The sequence below is a fragment of the Heterodontus francisci genome, unplaced genomic scaffold (assembly GCF_036365525.1).
Source record: "Heterodontus francisci isolate sHetFra1 unplaced genomic scaffold, sHetFra1.hap1 HAP1_SCAFFOLD_178, whole genome shotgun sequence".
In the NCBI taxonomy this organism is placed as follows: Eukaryota; Metazoa; Chordata; class Chondrichthyes; order Heterodontiformes; family Heterodontidae; genus Heterodontus; species Heterodontus francisci.
The window spans coordinates 1498200-1522008 of NW_027140578.1; the positions used below are offsets into that span (position 1 = coordinate 1498200).

At 47.6% G+C, this 23809-nt stretch overlaps 1 protein-coding gene across 1 annotated transcript; it reads right to left on the bottom strand.

The window, feature by feature from the left end:
• Window positions 1-13897: 13897 nt before the first annotated feature.
• Window positions 13898-23537, bottom strand: LOC137360199 (uncharacterized). Its single transcript, XM_068025738.1, has 9 exons — window positions 23351-23537; window positions 22436-22704; window positions 20924-21334; window positions 20132-20329; window positions 19341-19538; window positions 18792-19178; window positions 16587-16733; window positions 14594-14719; window positions 13898-14431 (listed from the first exon to the last, which is right to left on the bottom strand). The coding sequence occupies exons 1-9, from the start codon at window positions 23535-23537 to the stop codon at window positions 13898-13900; spliced, it is 2457 nt and encodes an 818-aa protein (XP_067881839.1).
• Between the last annotated feature and the right edge of the window lie 272 nt (window positions 23538-23809).

Consider the following 23809-nt stretch of genomic DNA (forward strand, 5'->3'; position numbering starts at 1 on the left):
GTGAGTTGATGCGTTTTGCTGGGATGAGATTAATACGGGAGTGGTCTGAATTGGTAATTTCCTCGTGTATGAGTGGGACCCAGTACCCTCCAACTCGGATTAACACAGGCCTGGGTTGAATTGACACTTTCCTGCAGTGTGACTGGTACTCAGTAGCACTCCAGCTGGGATTAACACAGGCGTGGTTTGATTTGACCCTTTCCCCTTGTATGAATGGGACTCAGTACCACTCCAACTCGGATCAACGCAGGCCTAGGTTGATGTGTCCTTTTTCTGGTGTGTTCAGTAGGACTCAGTTCCATTCCAGATGGCATTAAAACAGGCTTGGTTTGTATTGTACATTTTCGGGTATGTGAGTGGGACTCAGTACTACTCAGCCTGGGATAAACAGAGGCCTGGCTTGAATTGGGCCTTTACTGGAGTATGCAAGACTCAATAACACTCCAACTGGGATTAACCCAGGCCTCCTTTGTATTATCCCTTTTCTGGTGAGTGAGTGGAGCTCAATACCTCTCCAGCTGAGATTCAAAGAGGCCTGTTTCAATTGGCCATTCCTGGTGTGTGAGAGGGACTCAGTACCACTCCAGAATGAGATTAACACACGCCTGGATTGAATTTGACCCTTCCAGTTGACTGAACGGGCCACAGAAACACTCCAGCTGGGATTAACATAGCCAGTTTCAAACTGTCCCTTGCTTGCTCGGGAGTGGGACTCTGTACCTGGTTTCAATTGGACCTTTCCTGGTGTATGAATGGGACTCAGCAGTACTCCAACTGGGATTAACAGATGGCATTAAAATAGGGCTGATTTGTGATGCTCATTTCCTGGTATGTGAGTGTGACTCAGTACCACTCCAGCTGGCATTCAAACACGCTTGGTTTCAATTGGCCTTTCCTGGTGTGTGAGTGGGACTCAGTACCACTTCAGCTGGGATTAATCCTGGCCTGGTTTCAATTGGCCTATCCTGGTGTGTGAGTGGGACTCAGTACCACTCCAGCAGGGATTAATACAGGCCTAGTTTCAATTGGCCATTCCATGGTGTGTGAATGAGACTCAGTACCATTCCAGATGTGATCAACACAAGCCTTGTTTGAACTGGCCCCTTCCTGTTGAGTGAGTGGGACTCAGTAACACTCCAGCTGGATATAACACAGGCCTGGTTTCAATTGCCCTATCCTGGTGTGTGAGTGGGATTTAGTAACACTCCAGCTGGATATAACACAGGCCTGGTTTCAATTGCCCTATCCTGGTGTGTGAGTGGGATTTAGTAACACTCCAGCTGGATATAACACAGGCCTGGTTTCAATTGGTCATTTCCTGGTATGTGAATGGGACTCAGTGCCGCTCCAGCTGCGATTAAAAAAGGCCTAGTTGAATTGGCCCTTTCCAGTGTGTGTGTGTGTGTGTGTGTGGCGGGGGGGGGGGGGGGGGTTCGGGTGGGCGGGAGTGGGGTGGGGTAGCGGTTTGGTGCGGGAGGAATTAGTAGCACTCCAGAATTTCAATAACACAGGTCTGGATTGAATTGGCCCCTTCCTTTTGTGCGAGTGTGACTCAGTACCACTGCAGCTGGGACTAAAACAGGCCTGTTTCGAATTGGACCTTTCCTCATGAGTGAGTTCATCTCAGTACATCTCCAACTTGGATTAACGGAGGTCTGATTTGAATTTCCTCTATCCAGTTGTTGGATTGGGATTCAGTAGCCCTCCAGCTTGGAGTAGCAGAGGCCTGGCTTGAATTGGCCATTTCCTGATGAGTGAGTGTCACTCAGAACCACTCCAGATGGGATTAACACAGGCGTGGCTTCAATTAGCCCTTTCCTGATTTACGAGTTGGACTCTGTACCACTCCAGCTGGTACCAACAAAGACCTGGTTTGAATTGACCCCTTCCTGATGTTTGCATGGGATTCAGTAGCACTGCAGCTGGTATTAACAGAGGCCTTTATTGAATTGGCCCTTTGCTGGTGTTGGATTGGGATACAGTGCCCTTTGTATTGGGATTAATCGAGGCTTGGTTTGAACTGGGCATTTACTACGGTTTGAGTGGGACCCAGTAGGACTCCAGCAGGATTAGCCCAGGCCTGGTTTGAATTACCCCCTTCCTGACGTTTGTGTTGGACTCAGTACCACTCCAGATGGGATTAACACGTACAGGTTTGCATTGGCTCGTTTCTGATGTGTGAGTGGATGCAGTACCACTCATACTGGGATTATTGCAGGCCTGGTTTGTACTGGCCATTTGCTGGTCTGTGAGTGGGTCTCAGTAACACTCCGACTGCAATTAAAACAGGCCAGATTTGAATTGACCCTTTCCTGGTGTGTGAATGGAACTCTGCGGCACTCCAACTGGGTTCAACAGAGACCCGGTTTGTATTGGCCTTTTCCTGGTGTGTGAGTTGGACTCTATACCGATTCCGTTGTATTTAACATAGGCCTGCTTTGTATTTTCTGCTTCTTGTTGTGCGAGTGGGACTCGGTAGCACTCCAGCTAGGATTAACATATGCCTGGGTTGAATTGGCCCTTTCCTGGTGTGTGCGTGGGACTCAGTACCACTCCAGATGGGATCAACACAGGCCTGATTTCAATTGACCTTTCCTGGTGTGTAAATCGGACTCAGGAACCCTACAACTGGGACTAACACAAGCCTGGTTTGAATCGGCCGTTTCCTGGTCTGTGAGTGGGACTCTGTACTACTTCACTTGGGATTAACACAGGCCCGGTTTGAATCGGTCCTTTCCTGGTGTGTGCGTTGGACGGAATACCGCTCCCGCTGGGATTAGGACAGGCCTGCCTTAAATTTTCTGCTTCTTGTTGTGCAATTGGGTCTCAGTACGAATCCAGCTAGGATTTACATAGGCCTAGTTTGAATTGGCTGTTCCTGGTATGTGATTAGGACTCAGCCGCACTCCAGCTGAGATCAACACAGGCTTGGTTCGAATTGGCCCTTTCTGGTGTGTGAGTGGGAATCAGCACCACTCCAACTCGGATTAACACAGGCCTGGGTTGAGTTGGGCCTTTCCTAGGGTGTGAATGTGGCTTAGTACCACTCCAGGTGGTATTAATACAGGCCTGGTTTGAATTGGACCGGGAGGAGAGTGTGTGATTTACTGCTGCAGATTGTACTCAGAGAGGTCAAGGCAGCGTTACCACTTACAGTTGCCGGGAGGAGAGAAAATGACTGACGGCTGCAAACTGTGCACAGGGAGATCAGTGCAGGTATTTTACTGACAGTTCCCACGAGGAGAGTGTGTGACTGATGGCCGCAGACTGTGTAAAACAGATCAGCGCAGGAGTACTACCGTCTGTTCCTGGGAGGTGTCCTTGTAATTTACAGTTGCAAGCTGTAAACAGATTTAATGTCAATAAAGAGCGTGTAACTGTGTTCAGTGTGAGATATTTGTAGCTGCATTTTCTGTGGGAGTTGCTGATGTGGCAGCATTATTATGGGTCAGATATTAAGCAGCAGTTTTCTTTCAGTCAACCTTTGTGCTGTCTCCCACGGAACATCTTGAATGTCAATATGTGCATGGAACGCTGCTTAGAACTATACTGTTAACGTAGTTCGCGAAATATTTCACCTGATTCTTTTATCGGTGGATTCTCTGCTGTGGGAGTGGACGTTGCTAATCCTATGCAAAGTAACAGCTAATTCACAGCATTCCGATCAAATGGACGCAATACAGATGAAAGCTTTCTGTACGTCACAAAAGCAAAATCGTTGAACAGTATCCGTAAAGGAGAGACCCTGGCTACGTTTGACTCCAGTCACCTACTGACTGTTCATGCCCTCACGACAACTTGTAGATGGGCATTTAGAATGCATTTTTTTATGACTTTGGTCTGTTTTTATACTGTGGCAGAGGTGGAAACCTGATTGGAGAGATTCAAACAGGGAGATCCAGGAAAGATGGCCGCAGATTTGAGCCGATACAACGAGTACACGGACTTTAGAACAGAAAGGAAAGTTGGAGGTCATCTAGTTTGTAAATGCTGAGCAATTCAGGTTTTATTCGGAGGTGAGGAGGGCCAACAGCAGATTTCAAGGTAAGAGGGACAGATTGAAATGACAGGGAACCGTTAACAAGAGGTAAACTTGGAAGCCAGAAAGGGACTCCTCCTCATCCATTCACACAGCAGTCAAATTGAAGTGCCAGATCTATCCGCTGTTACGCTGTGACCAGCCCGCTCCTGGAATCCAGCTCCCATCTACTTTCTGCAGTCCCTCAGCAGCACTTGTCCAGATATGAACATCCCCACCCACTCAGGGAGAAATAGAGACAGGCGGCAATGACTTAGCGGGCGAGGGGCGGGGGGGGGGGGTGCGTGGGGAGGCGGGGTGTGGTGGCAGATACTCTTCAGCTGACATGAGAAGGTTTCTAGCATCTGCTGTATTTCGGCTTTTACAACAAGATGGTGATTTCTTTCTGAGCACATGTAAGGAGCTGAGAACCGAAGCAGTGTAGCTGGAAGAGAGACCATGGCTGATGTTCCTCCCCAAACCGCCCCCCCCCCACCGTCCTGTCGGTGTATCTGACTCTCCTCCTCTCTTTCTGTTCAGTTGTCCAAATGTTACCTCTTTCACAACACCCTGTTGCTCTTTGGCGTGTACGCCCACCCCATCAGTATATTGTTGATCATCCAGTTATCAGTCGCCTCTTACCTGTTGTCCTGCTGCACCTTGGCGAGTATGGCCCCTCCCCCAACCTTCTCCCCCCCCCCCCCCTACACCGACAGAGTATTTCTGTTCATTAAGGTGTCAGTCACTTCATCCCATTGTGAATAAATGTTATCTAGAAACTCTTAGACGGGCCTCTGAGCAGCTCTCAGCTATTTTGTTTATTCATTAATTGAATAATTGATATAACCGGGTATTTCACTGCACTCTTGAGCTGCTGTCTGAACTTGGATTGTGTCGCCACATAAATAAATGTATTTGTGCAGCAACTTATATTCCACAGCATCCATCCGACTTGTCGAAATATGTATTCAGAATCACTGTAATGCCCGATATCAATTCCTGCAACGGTATAATATATGAATTCTATAACATTTAACAACCACAGGAGTATGAAGCTGCCGGATATGGTGAAGAGTAAAATCGTGGATTTATTTCTGCTCTGCATCTCTGGGTCACTGCGATTCTCTCCCTTGCTCTGACCCCTCAGTCCTTTACGGAAAGGACTGGCCACTAAAATGTGTCTGACTGTCAGAGCATTGCAGAACAGAATTACAATGAATGGGAGCAATGGGGTTAAAACCGTACCAAACCAGGAAAATCCCACCCATCCAGGCTCTGTGAACCAGGTTGGCTTTACATTACAGCCCCAGGGTATATTCTCAATTATCTCCCCAGGCTCATATGCAAATTAGAAGGGGACGTTTTCCAAACAAAGCAGAATGCAGGTTGTTGTTAGAATCACAACAGGTTGTTTTCCGGGTGCAATATTTTGTTTTCAGCTTCTGGCAACAAATGGCCACAAATCGATCAATGGAGAAAGCGACGGTGAACCAGACTGAACAGTCAGTGGATGCACAAAACAGAACAGCGATAATACTACACACAGGGGTGATATCCAGGAAAGTTCACGGGAAGTTATTAAAAATGATCCGCCAGAGTATTACATCAGTGATAATGGACAGTAGATCCGCCATTACCATAGGCACCAGGTAGCGATTTGTGCAGGTGGAGAGTCCACACTATCCCCAGGACAGGATACCAATCGCCAGTCAATTAACTGCAAGAGACAGAAAGGGGAAATAAATCCTGGGAATAACTGATGGAACATTCTCCGTGTCTGACACACTGAAAAGGCAGGATTTTAGCACCAAAAACGCTCGGCTGGGGCGTGTCAGAGGTTCAGATTTAATAATATCAAGCCCAAATCCAACCCCCCTCTGACCTGGCTATTTCTGGGTTTAATCGTGTGGGAACAGGAAATGGGCAGATAACCAATCGCAGCAGAAGAATTGGAAACTTAAATATTAATAATGAGGCTAGAAGTCTCTGGGCTTGATTTTGTTGCACCCATGGGGCTTCTGGCGCTGGTCTGGAAATGCAAGGAGAAGCCTGCCTTGACTTTTAAGAGTTCTTCTGGTGTCATTTAATGGCGCCTGTGCACTTAGCCTGATGGCGGATCCCTGTCCCTTTAAAGATGGCGATTCCACATCCAGGAACTGCTGGGAACTCACCATGATTAGCAGCCGCAGTGGCAGTGGATGGAACACGGAGAATGTTATGCTTTCCCACGTGGTGGGTTTTGAGGCAGGGAGAACGGGGCAACCCTATCAACATGGCACCTCCTTGAAAATTAAGTCTGGGTGGGGAGACCTGTGAATGCGCTTCACACCTCGCTGCCAATTGGGACCTCATCTGCCTCATCCTGCCCTCAACATAGTTAGCACAGTGGTGGATAGGCCAGTCGCCACAATGGGAGCATGGCAAGACCAAATGAGTGGAGTACTTGCCAACTCTGAGAGGGAATGGTGTTCTCTCCTTAAAATGCTTTTAGTGCCTGAAAGACGGATGTGGCATCAAGGCCCTCTGAGAACCACCACTCGTCCTTGTTGCTGTCCCTAGACAGTGCCCTCCCCCGCGATCCCACCCTATGATACCCTCCCGCCTACCCAACCTGTGGCCTGTGACCAGCCCCATTTCTAGGCCTGGACGTGTGCTCCATGATCAGCAGCCATTGCTTTCCATGTGATGCTGCTGCTCAGTTAAATAACTGCCAGTCTTTGATTGGCCGGCATCTCGCAGAGGGCGCATCTTACATCACGGGCGTCCTTGATCCCGTGGAAGGACCACGGCTGTCCAGTAAAGTGCCTATTTGGCACTTGATTTGGCAGGCCTCACACAGAAGCTGGGATGAGGTTTACCTCCTGGGCGTTTGCTGCAGTTAAAGTCCTGATTGCTCTGATCACCGCCCAAGCCTAGAAACAGGCCCAGCCCTCAGCTTATCCTCAAGTGGTTGTAGGAGAAATATTTTCAGGTCCTGGCCAGGGGCGGTCTGACGTTTAATACAGGGGTCTGGGATTAAACATAAAGGGACTGTTTCGCAGTGGGGGACCTATGTAGGCCACAGAATGTCCACCGAGCATTAGAACATGGCTACCCGACATGAACCTGACCAGACCCGATGATATGTGTTGGGGTCGGGTCGGGTCGGGTCACTCCTCTGGGTCCGGCAACGGGCTCGTGTCGGGCCGGGCCGCGCCAGTTCGGACACATTGCTGGCTTTTTGTCAGGGATGGAAAAGCTTCCAGATTGAACAGCCAGGAAGTCAAGTTTGGGAAATCAGCATCGGGCCTCCGCACTAGTCTGCAGTGAGCAATTCCATCCAAGGTAGAGCACAACTTCTTTAATCTATTCATCTTCATTCCAGTCGTCAGTCTGGTCCGGGTCGTGTCGGTTTGTGTCGGGCACGGGAAAAAATCAAAAGGCACTGGCTGGGTCGGTCTCAGGCCAGATATATTCCTTCATTTATTCATTCAGGGATGTGAGCGTCGCAGGCTTGGCCACCATTTATTGCCCATCCGTAATTGCCCTTGAGAATGTGGTGGTGTGCTGCATTCTTGAACTGCTGCAGATCATTTGGGGTACGTATACCCACAGTGCTGTTAGGAAGGGAGTTCCAGGATTCTGACCCAGCGACGGTGATGGAACGGCGATATAGTTCCAAGTGAGGATGATGTGTGACTTGGAGGGGAACTTGCAGGTTGTGGTGTTCCAATGCATCTGCTGCCCTTGTCCTTTTAGTTGATAAAGGTCGCGGGTTTGGAAGGTGTTGGCTGAGGAGCCTTGGTGCATTGTTGCAGTGCATCTTGTAGATGGTACACACTGCTGCCACTGTGCGTCGGTGGTAAATGGAGTGAATGTTTGTGGATGGTGTGCCAATCAAGCGGGTTGCTTTGTCCTGGGAGGTGTCGAGCTTCTTGAGTGTTGTTGGAGCTGCACCCATCCAGGCAAGTGGAGAGTATTCCATCACACTCCTGACTTGTGCCTTGTGGATGGTGGACAGGCTTTGGGGAGTCAGGAGGTGAGTTACTCGTCTCAGGATTTCCAGTCTCTGCCCTGCTCTTGTAGCCTCGGTATTTCTATGGCTAATCAAGTTCAGTTTCTGGTCAATAGTGGCGCCTAGGATGTCGATAGTGGGGGATTCAGCGATGGTAATGCCGTTGAATGTCAAGGGGAGATGGTTAGATTCTCTCTTGTTGGAGATGGTCATTGCCTGGCACTTGTGTGGCGCGAATGTTACTTGCCACTTATTAGCCCAAGCTTGGATATTGATCAGGTCTTGCTGCATGTCTACACGGACTGCTTCAGTATCTGAGGAGTCACGAATGGTGCTGAACATTGTGCAATCATCAGCGAACATCCCCACTTCTGACCTTATGATTGAAGGTAGGTCATTGATGAAGCAGGTGAAGATGGTTGGGCCTAGGACACCACCCTGAGGAACTCCTGCAGTGATGTCCTGGAGCTCAGATGATTGAGGTCCAACAACCACAACCATCTTCCTTTGTGCTAGGTATGACTCCAGCCAACGGAGGGTTTTCACCCTGATTCCCATTGACCTCAGTTTTGCTAGGGATCCTTAATGCCATACTCGGTCAAATGCTGCCTTGATGTCAAGGGCAGTCACTCTCACCTCACCTCATGAGTTCAGCTCTTTTGTCCATGTTTGAACCAAGGCTGTAATGAGGTCAGGAGCTGATTGGCCCTGTTGGAACCCAAACTGAGCGCCACTGAGCAGGTTATTGCTAAGCAAGTGCCGCTTGATGGCACTGTTGATGACGCCTTCCATCCCTTTACTGATGAGTGAGAGTAGGCTGATGGGGAGGTAATTGGCCGGGTTGCCCTTCCCTGCCTTTTGTGTACAGGACATACCTGGGAAATTTTCCACATTGCAGGGTAGATGCCAGTGTTGTAGGTATACTGGAACAGCTTGGCTAGCGGCGCGGCATGTTCTGTAGCATAAGTCATCAGTACTATTGCCGGAATATTATCAGGGCCCATTGCTTTTGCGATATCCAGTGCCTTCCATCGTTTCTTGATATCACGCGGAGTGAATCGTATTGGCTGAAGTCTGGCATCTGATGTTGGGGACTGCAGGAGGAAGCCGAGATGGATCATCAACTCGGCACTTCTGGCTGAAGATTGTTGCAAATTACTCAGCCTTATCTTTCGCACTAATGTGCTGGGCTCCCCCATCACTGAGGATGGGGATATTTGTGGAGCCACCTCCTCCAGTTAGTTGTTTAATTATCCACCACCATTCACGGCTGAATGTGGCAGGACTGCAGAGCTTAGCTCAGATCCGTTGGTTATGGGATCGCTTTGCTCTGTCTACGCATGCTGCTTACGCAGTTTGGCACGCAGATAGTCCCGTGCTGTAGCTTCACCAGGTTGACACCTCATTTTGAGGGATGCCTGGTGCTGCTCCTGGTATGCCCTCCTGCACTCTTCATTGAACCAGGGTTGGTCTCCTGGCTTGATGATAATGGTAGAGTGGGGGATATGCCGGGCCATGAGGTTACAATTCTGCTGCTGCTGATGGCCCACAGCGCCTCATGGATGCCCAGATTTGCATTGCTAGATCTGTTCGAAATCTATCCCATTCAGCAGGGTGACAGTGCCACACAACACGATGGACGGTATCCTCAATGCGAAGGTGGGACTGCGTCTCCACAAGGACAGTGCGGTGGTCACTCCTACCAATACTGTCATGGACAGATGCATCTGCCACAGGCAGATTGGTGAGGACGAGATCAAGTATGTTTTTCCATCGTGTTGGTTCCCTCACCACCTGCCACAGACCCAGTCAGGCAACTATGTCCTTTAGGACTCGGCAAGCTCGGGATCGGGTCAGATTCAATTGCAGACATTAGCAGGCCTTTACAGAGCATCGTCTCCCAAGACCCTGGGGAGGTCGCCTCATTATACTGACTGACTTCCACATGTGGTGGAGTTCCCAGCCCCACCCACCGCCACCACTTGTTAAATCCCAGCATCAGAAATAAAAAGCCCTTATGCGGCTCATCATGGGCCCCTCAAGGGCCTCAAATAGCATCTGGGCCAGAGGTCCATCTGCCACTGTTTAAATTGCATTGTGACGAAAGGCAAGAGGCCCTCTGCGTCGACCCCCCCACAACACCACCCATTGCGTTTCTATGCACACCCCTGCCTCTGAAACCATATATAGGGGCCCATTGGAATCATCCCTCTGATTTATCAGCTTTACAGCTTTGGGCCAGCCTTGTTCCCCATCATTATCCATGCCACATAAAAATAAATCCTGGATTGGCAATAGGAACCGTCTGCTTCTGGGATCAAATCACTCCCTCAGGTTTGGACCGTTCCACCGCGATTCACACCCTACCTTCCTCAGTTGTACCTTACTACGGCCCAGGATCGGATCCCACCTCCACAGATCGGTCCTCCCCGCTTTGGGATTGGCCCTAGCACCCTCAGGATCTGTCTCCCCGGGGATCGACTCTCCTCCCTGGATGCAACACACCTCTGGTTTCAGTCCACTTCTCCCGTGATCGGGGACCCGCCCAGAAAAGGACAGCGCTCCATGGGGTTGGGGGAGACGGTGGCATGGTGGACATGTCACTGAACTAGTAATACAAAGGCCACGACTATTGCCCTGGGGACATGGGCTCCAACCTCACCATGGCAGCTGGTGGAATTAAAATTCAATTGATTAAGAAAAATCTGGAATTGAAATCTAGTCTCAGTAATAGTGCCATGAAGCTATCACTGATTGTCATAAAACCCCATCTGGTTCTCTAATGTCCTTGAGGGAAGAACATTTCCCCCCCTTACCTGTCTCACCTACATGTGACTCCAGACGCACAGCAATGTTTTTGACGCTTAATTTCCCTCTGAAATGGCCTAGCAAGTCTTTCAGTTGTCAAGGGAAAATCGGAATAGGCAGCAAATACTGCCCATGCCTGCAACGCCCACATCCCATAAACCAATAAAAGAAATCTTCCTCTCCACCTCACTCGATTGGGACCATGCTCCAGGATAGTTGGCAACTCTCGGCGATGGGGGACAGACCCTCCTCACACCTCACTGGACTCGGAGCACCTCAAGCATATGAAATCTCTCCTCTGAGTTGAGGATCACACACTGCCTCTCCCTTACCAATGAAAGTTAGTGTTCCAGGCCGAGAGCGCTTCATCAGAACTAGAATATATTCGAGTTTAATAGCTTTGAAGCAATGATGGAGCCACATAAAAAAAGTGATATAGGAGGAGGAAAAAACAAATTAGAAGGTCTGTGATTGGGAGGAGGCGCAGAATGATTCAATGACAGAAAGAATGATGGTGCAAGACAAATGGGACAATTAAAGCGACAGAGGATGGGTCCAGTGGAGGCGGACATGGTTTCAGCAGAGGAGGGAAGCATAGAACATCTGGCAAAGAGAAGGCTGCACTGGCCCAGAAAAGTGACAACAGATGTTTGGTAGACCCAAGGCATGTGGGCCACACTGCCAGCAGTGTACCAATAGGCAATTCCCAGCCCATGTCTCATCCTCTCACAGAGACTCTGGTGTAGCCATCCACCATTGCAACACAGACCACTCAAGAAAACAAATGAATCGTTATATTCTGTTTCTTTTTTCTAATTAGCGTTGCATCTGACGGGAACAAAATGCCGAAGCAAAAAAAAAAATCTGGTGATGTTCCTCATTGAGCATCAGAGGAAGTGTTTAGGAGGTCGGGGATATAGAGGTCAGAGTGGGAATAGGATGTACAATTAAAGTGACAAGGACTGGAAGTTCAGCCTGCGACTGAATGGAAGAGTTTGTTGAAGCAAACAGTCAATCTGCATTTAACCTACTCCCAATGCACAAGTGATTTGATATTGAGCAGAAAATATACATACTGAATTGTAGAATTGTAGGAAGTTCTAGCAAATCACTGTTTCGCGTGGCAGGATTGTTTAGGGCCTTGGACAATGGGAATGGAGGAGGTGAAAGGGCAAGTGTTACATCTCCTGTACTTGCACGGGAAGGCACCATAGGAAGTGGCTGTTGAATGTGGTTTAGGAGTAGCTGATAGTGCCACAAAGGACTGGGGGTCTTGAGGTGAACATAACGTATGGTTGCTGATGGACTTAGGTGGATGTGCTATGAATTTTGGAGCAGGTTGTTTTGAATTTGGAGGCTGGCAGGGGATAATGTGAGTACAAGTGGAACCTCATTGTGTTCCTTGCAGGGAACGGGAAGGTTGACGGCAGTAACCCAAAAATGGTTTGGGCACGTTCAAGGGTGCTGTTAACCACAATGTGTGGTAATCCACTGCTGAGGAATAATGTCATTTAGGGAAGGAAATCTGCTGGGCTTGCCTGGTCTGACCTACATTTGACTCCAAGCACATAGCAATGTGGTTGACTCTGAAATGTCCTGGCAAGACACTCAGTTCAAGGGCAATTAGGTATGGGTAATAAATGCCTGCATAGTCGGCTATGCCCACATCCCACAAAGGAATTTTAAAAAGCAATAATGAAGACATTTCAGAAGCAGTGGTGTGGAAGATAACAACGTTGGAAGAGTTGAAGCAGACGTGGAGAAACTGGAAAAATAGAATAGAGAATCACAAGGAAATGGGGTGTGAGGAAGTAGAATAAAGGTAGTTGAGGGAGTCGGTGGGATTACAGTCCCAACTGATGGGCAGCTATGCCCTGTCGAGGAATGGAAGGGAAGTGTGAGAGATAGAAGAGCGGAAATTAGAACCAAAGTTGTTGAAACTTTCCAGTTGAAGCCAAAGGAACGAACGCATAGTCATCAATGTATCAGAGAAATAGACGAAGGAGAAAACCTGAGTAGTATTGGATCACAGAAACATAGAAAATAGGAGCAGGAGTAGGCCATTCGGACCTTCGAGTCTGCTCCATCATTCATTAGGGTCATGGCTGATCAACCAACTCAGTAACCTGTTCCCGCTTTCCCCCCAATATCCTTTGATCACTTTTTTCCCAAGAGCTATATCTAACTCCTTCTTGAAAACATGCAATGTTTTGGTTTCGATTGCTTTCTGTGGGAGCGAATTCCACTGGCTCACCACTCTCTGGGTGAAGAAATTTCTCCGAGTTCCATTCAATGGAACAACAGTGCCTGTGCTAAACTTCTGAGATGGAGGAGTAACAGAAGAGTAAGTTCCAGTTCCTTTCAATGGGATGGAAGTGTCTGTGTTAAACATCTGAGGTGGAGGAGAGATAGAAGACTAAGCACTAGTTCCATTCAATGGGACGGCTGTGTATGTGTTAAACTTCTGAAATACAGGAGGGACGGAAGAGTAAGGTCTAGTTCCATTCAATGGGACGGCAATGTCGGTGTTAAACGTCTGAGGTGGAGGAGAGAAAGAAGAGTAAGGTCTAGTTCCATTGACATGGAGGGCAGTGTCTATGTTAAACTTCGGAGGTGGAGGTGAGACAGAAGAGTAAGGTCTAGTTCCATTCAATGGTACAACAGAGCCTGTGCTAAACTTCTGAGATGGGGAGAAACAGAACAATAAGGTCTAGTTCCATTACATGGGAGTGCAGTGTCTGTGTTAAAATTCTGAGGTGGAGGTGAAACAGAAGAGTAAGGTCTAGTTACATTCAATGGGCGGCAGTGTCTGCGTTAAATGTCTGAGGTGAGGAGAGAAAGACGAGTAAGGTCCAGTTCCATTTAATGGGAGGTCTGCGTCTGTGATAAACTTCTGCGTTGAAGGAGAGACAGAAGATTAAGGTCTAGTTCCATCAATGGGAGGGCAATGCCTGTGTTAAACCTCTGAGGTGGTGGAGAGACAGAAGATTAAGGTCTAGTTCCATTCAATTTGATGGCAGTGTCTGTGTTAAATTTCTCAGGTGGAGGAGAGCCAAAAGAGTAAGGTCTAGTTCCATTCAATGGGAGGCAGTGTCTGTGTTAAACGTCTGAGGTGGAGGAGAGAATGAAGAGTAAGGTCTATTTCCATTCAATGGGACCGCAGTGTCGGTGTCAATCTTCTGAGGTGAAGGATGGACTGAGAAGTAAGGTCCATTTCCATTCAATGGGACGGCAGTGCACGTGTTAAACCTCTGAGGTGGAGACGAGACAGAAGAGTGAGGTCTAGTCCCATTCAATGGGAGGGCAGTGTCTGTGTTGAACTTCTGAGGTGGAGGCGAGACCGAAGAGTAAGGTCTAGTTCCATTCACAGAGACAAAAGAGCCTGGGTTATACTTCGGAGGTGGAGGACAGACAGAAGAGTAAGGTCCAATTCCATTCAATTGGACGCCAGTGTCTGTGTTAAAATTCCGAGGTGGAGGCGAGACGGAAGAGTAAGGTCTAGTCCCATTCCATGGGACAACAGTGCCGATGTTAAACCTCTGAGGTGGAGGTGAAACAGAGGTGTATGGTCTAGTTCCATTGAATGGGACGGCAGTGTCTGTGTTAAAGCTCTGAGGTGGAGGAGAGACAGAAGAGTAAGGTATAGTTCCATTGAATGGGACAACAGTGCCTGTGCTAAACTTCTGAGATGGAGGAGAAACAGAAAACTAAGGTCTAGTTCCATTCAATGGGAAGTCTGTGTATGTGTTAAAATTCTGAGGTGGAGGAGGTACGCATGAGTAACTTCTAGTTCCATTCAATGGGACGGCAGTGTCGATGTTAATCTTCTGAGGTGAAGGATAGACAGAAGAGTAAGGTCTATTTCCATTCAATGGGACGGCAGCGTCTGTGTTAAACCTCTGAGGTGGAGACGAGACAGAAGAGAAAGGTCTAGTTCCATTCAATGGGAGGACAGTGTCTGTCTTGAAATTCTGACGTGGAGTCGAGACCGTAGACTAAGGTCTAGTTCCGCTCAATGGGACGGCAGAGTCTGTGTTAAACTTCTGAGGAGAAGGAGAGAGATATGAGTAAGGTCTAGTTGTATTCAATCGGAGGGAAGTGTCAGTTTCAAACTTCTGAGGTGGAGGAGAGACAGAAGAGTACGGTGTAGTTCCTGTCACTAGGACTGCAGTGTCTGTGTTAAACTTCTGAGGGCTAGGCGAGACAGAAGAGTAAGGTCTCGATCCATTCAATGGGACGGAAGTGTCTGTGTTAAACTTCTGAGGTGGAGGCGAGACAGAAGAGCAAGGTCTAGTTCCATTCAGTGGGACGGAAGTGTCTGTGTTAAACTTCTGAGGTGAGGTGTGAAAGAACAGTCAGGTCTAGTTCCATTCAATGGGACGGCTGTGTCGGTGTTAAACCTCTGAGGTGGTGGAGAGAAAGTAGAGCAAGGTCTAGTTCCATTTTACGGGAGAACAGCGTATGTGTTAAAGTTGTGAGTTGGAGGCGAAAGTGAATACGAAGGTCTACTTCCATTCAATGGGACGGCATTTCCTGTGTTAAACATCGAAGGGGGAGGCGAGACAGAAGAGTAGGGTCAACGCCCAATCAATGGGACGGCAGTGTCTGTGTTAAACTTCTGAGGTGGAGGAGAGACAGAGGAGTAAGGTCCAGTTCCATTCAATGGGACGCCACTGTCTGTGTTAAACTTCTGAGGTGGAGGTGAGACAGAAGAGTAAGGTCCATTTTCATTCAGTTGGAAGGCAGTGTCTGTGTTAAACTTCTGACGTGGAGGCGAGACTGAAGAGTAAGGTCTAGTTCCATTCAATGGGAGGAAAGTACCTGTGTTAAATCTCTGACGTGGTGGTGAGACAGAAGGGAAAGGTCTTGTTCCGTTCAATGGGACAACAGTGCCTGTGCTAATCTTCTGAGATGGAGGAGAAACAGAAGAATAAGGTCTAGTTCCTTTCAATGGGATGGAAGTGTCTGTGTTAAACGTCTTCGGTGGAGGAGAGACAGAAGAGTAAGGTCTAGTTCCATTCAATGGGAGGCAGTGTCTGTGTAAACGTCTGAGGTGGAGGAGAGAAAGAAGTGTAAGGTCTAGTTCCACTTATTTCGAGGGCAGTGTCTGTGTTAAACTTCTGAGGTGGAGGAGACTCAGAAGAATAAGGTCTAGTTCCATTCAATGGGAGGGCAGTGTCTGTGTTAAAGGTCTGGGATGCAGGAGAGACAGAAGAGTAAGGTCTAGTTCCATTCAATGGTAGGGCAGTGCCTGTGTTAAACGTCTGAGGTGGAGGCAAGAAAGACGAGTTAAGTCTTTTTCCATTCAATGTGAGGGCAGTGTCTGTGTTAAATTTCTGAGGGGGAGGCGAGACAGAAGAGTAAGGTCTATTTCCAATCAATGGGAGGACAGTGTCTGTGTTAAATTTCTGAGGTGGAGACCAGACAGACGAGTAAGTTCGAGTTCCATTCAATGTGACATCTGTGCCTGTGTTAAGCTTCTGAGGTGGAGGAGAAACAGAAGAGTAAGGTCTAGTTCCATTCAATGGGACTGAAGTATCTGTGTTAAACCTCTGATGTGGTGGTGAGACAGAAGATTAAGTTCTGGTTCCACTCAATGGGAGCACAGTGCCTGTGTTAAAATTCTAAGGTGGAGGCAAGACAGAAGAGTATGTTGCAGTTCCATTCAATTGGACGGCAGTGTCTGTGTTAATTGTCCGTTTTGGAGGCGAGGCAGAAGAGTAAGGTCTAGTTCCGTTCAATGGGACAACAGTGTCTGTGTTATACATCTGAGGTGCAGGAGAGAAAGAAGAGTAAGGTCAAGTTACAGTCAATGGGAGGGCACAGACTGTTAAAACTCTGAGGTAGAGGAGAGACAGAAGAGTAAGGTCTAGTTCCATTCAATGGGACGTCAGTGTCTATGTTAAACGTCTGCTGTATTAGGAGGGACACAAGAGTAAGAGCAAGTTCCATTCAGTGGGACGGAAGTGTTTCTGTTAAACTTCTGAGGTGGAGGCGACACTGATCAGGAAGGTTTAGTTCCATTCAATAGGAGGACAGTGTCTGTGTTAAACGTCAGAGGTGGAGGCGAGATAGAAGATTAAGATCTAGTTCCATTGAATGGGACGGCAATGTCTGGGTTCAACTACAGCAGTGGAGGCGAGACAGAAGAGTAAGGTCTACTTCCATTCAATGGGACGGCAGTGTCTGTGTTAAATGTCTGATGTGGTGGCGAAACAGAAGAGAAAGGTCTGGTTTCATTCAAAGGGAGGACAGTGTCAGGGTTACACATCTGAAGTGGAGGCGAGACAGAAGAGAAAGGTCTAGTTTCACTCAATGGAACAACAGTGCTTGTGCTAAACTTCTGAGATGGAGGAGTAACGGAAGAGTAAGTTCTAGTTCCTTTCAATGGGATTGAATTGTCTGTGTTAGACTTCTGCGGTGAAGGAGAGACCGAAGAGTTAGGTCTAGATCCATTCAATGGGAGTGCAGTGTTTGTGTTAAACATCTGAGTTTGAGGCGAGACAGATGATTAAGGTCTAGTTCCATTCAATGCGAGGGCAGTGTGTGTGTTAAACCTCTGAGGTGGAGGAGAGACAGAAGAGTAAGGTCTAGTTCCATTCAATTGGACGGTAGCGTCTGTGTCAAACTTCTGACGTGGAGAAGAGACAAAAGATTAAGCTCTAGTTCCATTCAATGGAACGGCAGTGCCGGTGTTAAACCTCAGAGATGAAGGAGAGACAGAAGAGTCAGGTCCAGTTCCATTCAATGGGACGGCAGTGTATGTGTTAAACTTCTGAGGTTGTGGAGCGACAGAAGAGTAAGGTCGAGTTCCATTCAGTGGGACGGCAGTGTCTGTGTTAATCTTCTGAGGTGGAGGCGAGACATAAGTGTAAGAACCAGTTCTATTCAATGCGATGGCTGTGTCTGTGTTAAACTTGTGATGTGGTGGCGAGACAGAAGATTAAGGTCTGGTTCGATTCAATGGGAGCACAGTGTCTGTGTTGAAATTCTGAGGTGGTCGCGAGACGGAAGAGTATGTTCAAGTTCCATTCAATGGGACGGCAGTGTCTGTGCTAAACGTCTGAGGTGGAGGCGAGACAGAAGACTAAGGTCTTGTTCCATTCAATGGGACAACAGTGCCAGTATTAAACTTCTGAGGTAGAGGAGAAACAGAAGAGTAAGGTCTAGTTCCATTCAATGCGATGGAAGTGGCTGTTTTAAACTACTGAGGTGGAGGAGAGACAGAAGAGTAAGGTCTAGTTCCATTCAATAGGGCGGCACTGTCTGTGTTAAACTTCTGAGGTGGTGGCGAAACTAAAGAGTAAGGTCTTGCTCCTTTCAATGGGAGGAGAGTGCCTGTGTTAAACCTCAGTCTGGTGACGAGACAGAAGAAATAGGTCTTGTTCCATTCAATAGGGCGGCAGTGTCTGTGTTAAACTTCTGAGGTAGAGGAGAAACAGACGTGTAAGGTCTAGTTCCATTCAATGGGACGGCAGTGTCTGTGTTAAACTTCTGAGGTGGAGGTGAGACAGAAGAGTAAGGTCTAGTTCCATTCAATGGGACGGCAGTGTCTGTGTTAAACTTCAGAGGTAGAGGAGAAACAGAAGTGTAAGGTCTAGTTCCATTCAATGGGACGGCAGTGTCTGTGTTAAACTTCTGAGGTGGAGGTGAGACAGAAGAGTAAGGTCTAGTTCCATTCAATGGGACGGCAGCGTCTGTGTTAAACCTCTGAGGTGGAGACGAGACAGAAGAGAAAGGTCCAGTTCCATTCAATGGGAGGACAGTGTCTGTCTTGAAATTCTGACGTGGAGTCGAGACCGTAGACTAAGGTCTAGTTCCGCTCAATGGGACGGCAGAGTCTGTCTTAAACTTCTGAGGAGAAGGAGAGAGATATGAGTAAGGTCTAGTTGTATTCAATCGGAGGGAAGTGTCAGTTTCAAACTTCTGAGGTGGAGGAGAGACAGAAGAGCATGGTGTAGTTCCTGTCACTAGGACTGCAGTGTCTGTGTTAAACTTCTGAGGGCTAGGCGAGACAGAAGGGTAAGGTCTAGTTCCATTCAATGGGACGGAAGTGTCTGTGTTAAAGGTCTGGGATGCAGGAGAGACAGAAGAGTAAGGTCTAGTTCCATTCAATGGTAGGGCAGTGCCTGTGTTAAACGTCTGAGGTGGAGTCAAGAAAGACGAGTTAAGTCTTTTTCCATTCAATGTGAGGGCAGTGTCTGTGTTAATTTTCTGAGGGGGAGGCGAGACAGAAGAGTAAGGTCTATGTCCAATCAATGGGAGGACAGTGTCTGTGTTAAATTTCTGAGGTGGAGACCAGACAGACGAGTAAGTTCGAGTTCCATTCAATGTGACATCTGTGCCTGTGTTAAGCTTCTGAGGTGGAGGAGAAACAGAAGAGTAAGGTCTAGTTCCATTCAATGGGACTGAAGTATCTGTGTTAAACCTCTGATGTGGTGGTGAGACAGAAGATTAAGTTCTGGTTCCACTCAATGGGAGAACAGTGCCTGTGTTAAAATTCTAAGGTGGACGCAACACAGAAGAGTATGTTGCAGTTCCATTCAATTGGGCGGCAGTGTCTGTGTTAATCGTCTGTTGTGGAGGCGAGACAGAAGAGTAAGGTCTAGTTCCGTTCAATGGGACAACAGTGCCTCTGTTAAACCTCTGAGGTGGAGGAGAAACAGAAGAATAACGTCTAGTTCCATTCAATGAGAGGGCAGTGACTGTGTTATACATCTGAGGTGCAGGAGAGAAAGAAGAGTAAGGTCAAGTTACAGTCAATGGGAGGGCACAGACTGTTAAATCTCTGAGGTAGAGGAGAGACAGAAGAGTAAGGTCTAGTTCCATTCAATGGGACGTCAGTGTCTATGTTAAACTTCTTCTGTATTAGGAGGGACACAAGAGTAAGAGCAAGTTCCATTCAGTGGGACGGAAGTGTTTCTGTTAAACTTCTGAGGTGGAGGCGACACTGAACAGGAAGGTTTAGTTCCATTCAATAGGAGGACAGTGTCTGTGTTAAACGTCAGAGGTGGAGGCGAGATAGAAGATTAAGATCTAGTTCCATTGAATGGGACGGCAATGTCTGGGTTCAACTGCAAATGTGGAGGCGAGGCAGAAGAGTAAAGTCTACTTCCATTCAATGGGACGGCAGTGTCTGTGTTAAATGTCTGATGTGGTGGCAAAACAGAAGAAAAAGGTCTGGTTTCATTCAAAGGGAGGACAGTGTCAGGGATACACATCTGAAGTGGAGGCGAGACAGAAGAGAAAGGTCTAGTTTCACTCAGTGGAACAACAGTGCTTGTGCTAAACTTCTGAGATGGAGGGGTAACGGAAGAGTAAGTTCTAGTTCCTTTCAATGGGATTGAATTGTCTGTGTTAGACTTCTGCGGTGAAGGAGAGACCGAAGAGTTAGGTCTAGATCCATTCAATGCGAGGGCAGTGTTTGTGTTAAACCTCTGAGGTGGAGGAGAGACAGAAGAGTAAGGTCTAGTTCCATTCAATTGGACGGTAGCGTCTGTGTCAAACTTCTGACGTGGAGAAGAGACAAAAGATTAAGCTCTAGTTCCATTCAATGGAACGGCAGTGCCGGTGTTAAACCTCAGAGATGAAGGAGAGACAGAAGAGTCAGGTCCAGTTCCATTCAATGGGACGGCAGTGTATGTGTTAAACTTCTGAGGTTGTGGAGCGACAGAAGAGTAAGGCCGAGTTCCATTCAGTGGGACGGCAGTGTCTGTGTTAATCTTCTGAGGTGGAGGCGAGACATAAGTGTAAGAACCAGTTCTATTCAATGGGACGGCTGTGTCTGTGTTAAACTTGTGATGTGGTGGCGAGACAGAAGATTAAGGTCTGGTTCGATTCAATGGGAGCACAGTGTCTGTGTTGAAATTCTGAGGTGGTCGCGAGACGGAAGAGTATGTTCAAGTTCCATTCAATGGGACGGCAGTGTCTGTGCTAAACGTCTGAGGTGGAGGCGAGACAGAAGACTAAGGTCTTGTTCCATTCAATGGGACAACAGTGCCAGTATTAAACTTCTGAGGTAGAGGAGAAACAGAAGAGTAAGGTCTAGTTCCATTCAATGCGATGGAAGTGGCTGTTTTAAACTACTGAGGTGGAGGAGAGACAGAAGAGTAAGGTCTAGTTCCATTCAATAGGGCGGCACTGTCTGTGTTAAACTTCTGAGGTGGTGGCGAATCTAAAGAGTAAGGTCTTGCTCCTTTCAATGGGAGGGCAGTGCCTGTGTTAAACCTCAGAGCTGTTGACGAGACAGAAGAGATAGGTCTTGTTCCATTCAATGGGACAACAGTGCCAGTCTTAAACTTCTGAGGTAGAGGAGAAACAGAAGTGTAAGGTCTAGTTCCATTCAATAGGGCGGCACCGTCTGTGTTAAACTTCTGAGGTAGAGGAGAAACAGAAGTGTAAGGTCTAGTTCCATTCAATGGGACGGCAGTGTCTGTGTTAAACTTCTGAGGTGGAGGTGAGACAGAAGAGTAAGGTCTAGTTCCATTGAATGGGACGGCAATGTCTGGGTTCAACTACAGCAGTGGAGGCGAGACAGAAGAGTAAGGTCTACTTCCATTCAATGGGACGGCAGTGTCTGTGTTAAATGTCTGATGTGGTGGCGAAACAGAAGAGAAAGGTCTGGTTTCATTCAAAGGGAGGACAGTGTCAGGGTTACACATCTGAAGTGGAGGCGAGACAGAAGAGAAAGGTCTAGTTTCACTCAATGGAACAACAGTGCTTGTGCTAAACTTCTGAGATGGAGGAGTAACGGAAGAGTAAGTTCTAGTTCCTTTCAATGGGATTGAATTGTCTGTGTTAGACTTCTGCGGTGAAGGAGAGACCGAAGAGTTAGGTCTAGATCCATTCAATGGGAGTGCAGTGTTTGTGTTAAACATCTGAGTTTGAGGCGAGACAGATGATTAAGGTCTAGTTCCATTCAATGCGAGGGCAGTGTGTGTGTTAAACCTCTGAGGTGGAGGAGAGACAGAAGAGTAAGGACTAGTTCCATTCAATTGGACGGTAGCGTCTGTGTCAAACTTCTGACGTGGAGAAGAGACAAAAGATTAAGCTCTAGTTCCATTCAATGGAACGGCAGTGCCGGTGTTAAACATCAGAGATGAAGGAGAGACAGAAGAGTCAGGTCCAGTTCCATTCAATGGGACGGCAGTGTCTGTGTTAAACTTCTGAGGTGGAGGTGAGACAGAAGAGTAAGGTCTAGTTCCATTCAATGGGATGGCAGTGTCTGTGTTAACCATCTGTGGTGGAAGCGAGACAGAAGACTAAGGTCTAGTTCCATTCAATTGTACGATAGTGACGGTGTTCAACTTCTGAGGTGAGGGAGAGACAGAAGACTAAGGTCTAGTTCCATTCAATGGGACGGCTGTGTATGTGTTAAACTTCTGAGGTGCAGAAGGGACGGAAGAGCAAGGTCTAGTTCCATTCAATGGGAAGGACAGTGTCTCTGTTAAACTTCTGAGGTGGAGGCGAAACAGAAAGCCAGGTCTTATTCCATTCAATGGGACGGCAGTGTCTGTGTTAAACTTTAGAGGTTGAGATGAGATAGAAGTGTAAGGTCTATTTCCATTCAATGGGACGGCAGTGTCTGTGTTAAACATCTGAGGTGGAGGAGAAACAGAAGTGTAAGGTCTAGTTCCATTCAATGGGATTGAAGTGTCTTTGTTAAACCGCTGATGTGGTGGCGAGACAGAAGATTTAGGTCTGGCTCCATTCAATAGGACAACAGTGCCGGTGTTAAACGTCTGAGGTGGAGGAGTAACAGTAGAGTAATGTCTAGTTTCATTCAATGGGTTGAAGTGGCTGTGTTGAAGCTCTGACGTGGAGGAGAGACAGAAGAGTAAGGAGTAGTTCTCTTCAATGGGATGGCAGTGTCTATGGTAATCGTCTGATGTGGAGGAGAGAGAGCAGAGTCATGTCTAGTTCCATTCAATGAGTAGGCAGCGTCTGTGTTACACTGCTGTGGTGGAGGAGAGACAGAAGAGTAAGGTCTAGATCCAATCAATGGGACGGCAGTGTCTGTGTTAGACTTCTGATGTATTTGGAGAGACAGAAGTTTGAGGGCTAGTTCCATTCAGTGGGGCGGAAGTGACTCTGTTAAACTTCTGAGGTGGAGGCGAACCGAATAGTAAGGTCTTGTTCCATTCAATGGGAGGACATTGTCTGTGTGAAAACTCTGAGGCGGAGGCGAGACAGAAGAGTAAGGTATAGTTCCATTCAATTGGACGGCAGTGACTGTGTTAAATTTCAGAGGTGGAGGCGAGACAGAAGAGTAAGGTCTACTTCCAATCTTTGGGAGGACAGTGTCTGTGTTAACCTTCTGAGGTGGAGGAGAAACAGAAGAGTAAGATCTTGTTCCATTCAATGGGATTGAAGTGTTTCTGTTAAACCTCTGATGTGGTGGCGAGACAGAAGATTAAGGTCAGGTTCCATTCAATGGGACAACAGTGCCTGCGTTAAACTTCTGAGCTGGAGGAGCAACTGAGGAGCAAGGTCTAGGTCCATTCAATGGGATTGAAGTGGCTGTGTTAAACTTCTGAGGTGAAGGAAAACAGAAGAGTAAGGTCTAGTTCCATTCAATGAGTTGGCAGTGCCTGTGTTAAACTTCTGAGGTGGAGAAGAGACAGAAGAGTAAGGTGTCGATCCATTCAGTGGCACGGCAGTGTCTGCGTTAAACTTCTGATATTTTCGGAGAGACAGAAGCGTAAGGGCTCGTTCCATTCAGTGGACGGAAGTGATTCTGTTAAACTTCTGAGGTGGAGGCGACACCGAATAGTAAGGTCTTGCTCCATTCAATGCGAGGACAGTGTCTGTGTTAAATTTCTGAGGCGGATGCGAGACAGAAGAGTCAGGTCTAATTCCATTCAATGAAAAGGCAGTGTATGTGTTAAACTTCTGATGTATTAGGAGAGACAGAAGTGTAAGGTATTGTTCCATTCAATGGGACGGCAGTGTCTGTGTTAAACTTCTGAGGTGGAGATGATACAAAAGAG

Coding starts and splice junctions, on each gene's coding strand:
- LOC137360199 (XM_068025738.1), bottom strand. CDS start 23,537: ATGGAACGAGCCCTTACGCTTCTGTCTCTCCGAAAATATCAGAAGTTT. Junction 16,734..18,791: donor ACACAGACACTGCAGTCCTA/GTGACAGGAACT, acceptor CTCCTAATACAG/CAGACGTTTAACATAGACAC. Junction 14,720..16,586: donor TTCTCTCCTGCACCTCAGAT/GTATAACACAGA, acceptor TCTCCACCTCAG/AGGTTTAACACAGACGCTGC.